The sequence below is a fragment of the Aplysia californica genome, unplaced genomic scaffold (assembly GCF_000002075.1).
Source record: "Aplysia californica isolate F4 #8 unplaced genomic scaffold, AplCal3.0 scaffold01025, whole genome shotgun sequence".
Taxonomy (NCBI): domain Eukaryota; kingdom Metazoa; phylum Mollusca; class Gastropoda; order Aplysiida; family Aplysiidae; genus Aplysia; species Aplysia californica.
In genome coordinates this window covers 67,628-72,157 of record NW_004798295.1, presented here as the reverse complement: position 1 = coordinate 72,157, position 4,530 = coordinate 67,628, and the positions used below count along the sequence as shown (strand labels likewise).

The following is a 4,530-nucleotide window of genomic DNA, read 5'->3' as shown; positions in this document are numbered from 1 at the left end:
AGAAGGGGGGAGAGAGAGAGAGAGAGAGAGAGAGAGAGAGAGAGAGAGAGACAGACAGACAGACAGACACACACACACACACGCACACACACACACACACAGACAGACAGACAGACAGACAGACAGACAGACAGACAGACAGACAGACAGACAGACAGACAGACAGACAGAGGGGAGAAAGGGATAAGGAAAGAGGGTTCTCTCAAAACTACACAGAGAGAGAGAGGGGAGAAAGGGATAAAAGGAGAGTGGATTCTCTCAAAACTACACACCAACAACACTTACATTATTGAAGTTCATGGGCCCCATCATCATCATATTGGGGTCTGCGGCCATGGGTCCCACCATCTGTCCCATCATGTTGAAAACTCCCATCATGCCCTGCTCTCCTCCACCACCACCGTCAGGCACGGCCATCAGGCCCTGATTGGTACTCGAACTCACATCATCTGAGACAAGGGCAAAAAAAAGAAAAAATCAACTCACTTTAAGGGTGCCAACTAAACGCAGTACAACTTTTGTCGAAATCTTCCAGAACCCATTTGATCACCACAGCATACATATGACAATATTAGAACGTCTGTGTCCGACCCAAACAGGGTACCCACCAAATTATGTCTTACAATTCTTTTGTCTTGTTTTAGTAAGTGTTTAACGGCACTTGCGACACATTAAGGTCATATTATAAGTGCCGAATGGCGCTCATATGACCTTATGCAGTTGCGAGGGCCGTAAAATACGGTAAAACCTCTACTAAAACTAAAATCAAAGATTAGCGGTGTTACAAAAGAGTTATGGACACAAAAAAGAAGGATAAAAAGATAAGGACAACAGATGTTTCATAGGAAAGAAAGAGCAAACCACACCACAATCGAGGGAATTTTACAAAGATAAAGAAGAAAAAAAGAGGACCGCAGGCACAGTTCGAAGGACACCTGATTTCGAGTCTTCTGTGTTCCACCTATCCGTGTTTATACTATAAAAAAAGAAATCCTGACCACTCACCATCTTTCGTATCTGAATTCGTCCGAACAAGAGGCATGGGTGGTTTGTTTTTATTTGTATTGAACTGTAATGGCATGTTATTTCTCGATGGATCCATGAAACCTCGCTCGATGATATCTTATCTGAAACAGAGAAACAAAATCAATCAGAAACACACACAAGCTCAGGCCTGTCAAGGGCAATGCCATTTCTATCTATAGGGTTGGCGGGTCGGGATGAACAGGTAGTCTACACTACTGACACACAGTGTGCAGAGATCCAAACTTACATTACTGCCAGCATCAATCAGATCAGTCGTGCTCAATGGGACAGTAAAAATCTTTAAGTTCAAAAGAAAAATATCAATCAGTTTTTAGTTTTAGTAAGAGTTTTACGGCACTTGCAACACAATAAGGTCATATAAGTGCCGAAGAATAGATTACGTGTTATAAGAGAGTAACATACATAAAAAAGGAGGGGAGATAAGGACGACAGATGTTTGACAGGAAAGTAGGAGCAAATAACACCACAGCACCCGCCAACCACCCACAAATATCAATCAGTAGATAATATGAAAGAAATTCATTGTATATACCCTGAAAATAAAAGAAAGAACCACAATTTAATATTTTAAGAGTTGTGGGAACAAAAATTTTACTTTATTATTATTTTTCGACTGCTTGCCTCAAAAAGCCAACCATTGCTTGAAGTCAAGTTGGGAAATCATTACTAAATACGGTCAGAGGATGTACAACTGGGAAACCAATGAACAGGGGCAGATATATTTTCATGGAGAAAGACTACCGCAAGCCGTGTTTCACGACTCGCCACTTCCTTCTTCAAAACCACACCCACTTTTGTAATAATCAAAGAACTCAAAATCTTTAATTTGTCCGACGGTAGGCAGAATCAGAAAGTAGGTCATAGATAAGGCCCGGTCCAGGTGAGGAAACATTTCCCCCCCCCCCTCCTCCGGATGTGAAAGAGTTAAAAATTTAGTGTATATAATACCGGTACTTAATTTTAGTGGTTCTGTTCTTTACATTTACTTTACTTTTCTGATTCAGCGGCCATCAGAGTTCTTGCCTTGACTTTGTTCATGCGGACTATTTTAACAACAAAGGCTTGTTTTTGCCTTTTGCCAGAAAGCTTTGAAAACTTTATAAACTTCATTCCATTCCAAGTGGAGCCAAAGGAAGTTTTATCAGTTGTCGCAAACACAAGTACAACGAATGTACAAACAACAAATCATTCACTAGTGAAGATTCATTCGCTCACACATCTGGAACAGAGACAGCCATTTGTTTCGTGAGCTGGCTGACACTGACAGAGAGATTCCTTGTATTTCATACTACTGTGTACTACATCATGTATATAGAGAGATCATACGTTCACGAACATGTGACATTTTTATTACACACTACACACATCCCCCCCCCCCCAAACCCCACCATCTACCTCACCCCTCTTACCCCCACATACTACGCTCTCATCATAGTGGTGCTCACTGCTGTTTGAGGCTGGTATTAGGGCTTTTTTTTTTTTTCAAGGCCTTTGAGAATTTTTTTAAAACTTTGCCTCTGCAACAAAACACAGTGCGAATAAACACACAGTGAAAGAAAGGTAACACACGCAGTCATACATAATCAATTACAGTGTTACTTCACCAGCCTCTCACTCCTTCTAGCACTTGAAAAAATTTTTTTAAGTCAAACAATAGAATTTAACCTCTCGTCAATTATCTTGTCGGAAGGACTTCATTAATTGGCGAACACCATAACAAACACAATAAAGAATGGACCTAACACTACCCCTAACCCTGACGCCCTAACCCTAGCAAGTAACTCTAACCCTGTATCTATTACTGTACTATTAATTTCATATATGGTCACTCGTTAAGGAATTCCTCCCATCTTGTCTGGTAGAGTTCCTACGTCTGCCCACGCCCAAATAAAATTGAGCAGTGAAGCCAAAACAAATGTCTTGAGATTCACAGTCCGTTCACATGGCCTTAAATTGTCACTCATTCGCTCTGACTGTGACCGCGAGTAACAATCTGTTGGTCCATTTGCCCCAACACTATTGGACCAACACTGCTGCCCACAGAATGTGCAGCCCTGTTCTGTTCTTGGATGCCACAGCTCCAAAGAGGTAAAAGCCAAGAGACCCTCTTGATGAGATCAATAAAACTATACAAACAAAATTTTACAGGAGGAGAAAACTAAGCTAAAAAGCTAGGACCACATTGTTGTTATATAGATCTAATATGAATGTATACCTCTAGAGTAGCTGGCCCAACCCGCTACCATTTGTCGTATTTTGCTTCTCAGCGGTCTCTGTCGGCAGAATAGGTCAGGCAATCCATGTTCAGGGCCGTTTCAGTGTGTCAACTTCGGTACTTCCGGTTTATATCGTGATATCGTCTCTCATTCCAAAACGTCATTCGCAGATTTCACATTTTCACATTTTAATGTTCTGCCCTTGGCGCAACCGCACGCCATCAGCGCAACCGCATACGGAACGGGACGCGACCATGCGCACACATACATAACAGGAGCAAGAAAGTTGTTAGTACACTATTTAAAGGCTAGTATAATCATTTCTTTAGCAAATTATGACGAAAACAATTATCTTATATTATAAACAGAGGGTATAGAGACAAGTGGTAGTGGGTTGGGCCAGCTACTCTAGTTAAAAGTAACTGAAGACACCTCAAAACTTCTCAAAGAATGTTTCCGAAGCCTTTTTCGAACTTGACTGCTGCACACTAGCAGATGACCGATGTTCTCGAAAAAGGACTGACCAAAAGTGGAACTAGATAGGGGACCAGGGTTGGTGATTTTTTTGATTTTTTAAATAAAAATTTAAAAAATCGATTTTTAAAATTTAAATCTGATTTTTTAAATTTAAATCGGATTTTTTTTTAAATTTTTTTATGTCGACACAGTTTGGGAATTTTGGTGGCTAAAAGTATGTTCTTTTAGTGCAAAATGCATTATCTTTATTTTAACTAATGATCAATTTAAACAACTGCAATTTTAGAAAGCCTTAATCTGCTAGCAGTGAATTATGGCTACAGACAAAAAATGAAGAAAATGTCAGTCTAAAAGGAAGGGGGGTAATTATGCATAGATAAACTTGCATTTTATTTTTATTACAGTGTGTGTGTGAGCACGCGCTTGTGTTTGTCTAAAAAGAAAAAGAAAATGCTAATTTCAATTATGAAAAAAAAGTAAATTGAATACTGTATTATTTTACTACTTACACAGTGACAGGGGGGGAAAGCAGACTTTTAAGCAATTTTAGTCTACTAAACCTTATATCTGTTTTATAAAACCCAGGAATGGAATTCTGAATGTTTAAAGATGTAAAAACAGAAAACATTTTTTAAAAGTGATTTAAATCACTGAGTTTTATTTTTAAAATCAAGTTGATTTAAATATAAAAAAATTAACTGATTTAAATCGACCTGATTTAAATCAACCCAACCCTGGTTTTCAATTATGAAAAAAAAGTAAATTGAGAACTGTATTATTTTACAGTGAC

The 4,530-nt window shown here is 39.0% G+C and overlaps 1 protein-coding gene across 1 annotated transcript in view; it reads right to left on the bottom strand.

Annotated features, from left to right (window-relative positions):
* LOC101863631 (ecto-NOX disulfide-thiol exchanger 2) overlaps positions 1-4,530 on the bottom strand; it is a gene marked incomplete at its 3' end in the record, with an annotated part of 26,859 nt that overhangs the window by 19,419 nt on the left and 2,910 nt on the right. Inside the window, 2 exon segments of the mRNA XM_013089720.2 lie at positions 286-449; positions 1,006-1,127. Coding sequence (XP_012945174.1) covers positions 286-449; positions 1,006-1,102 — 261 coding nt within the window.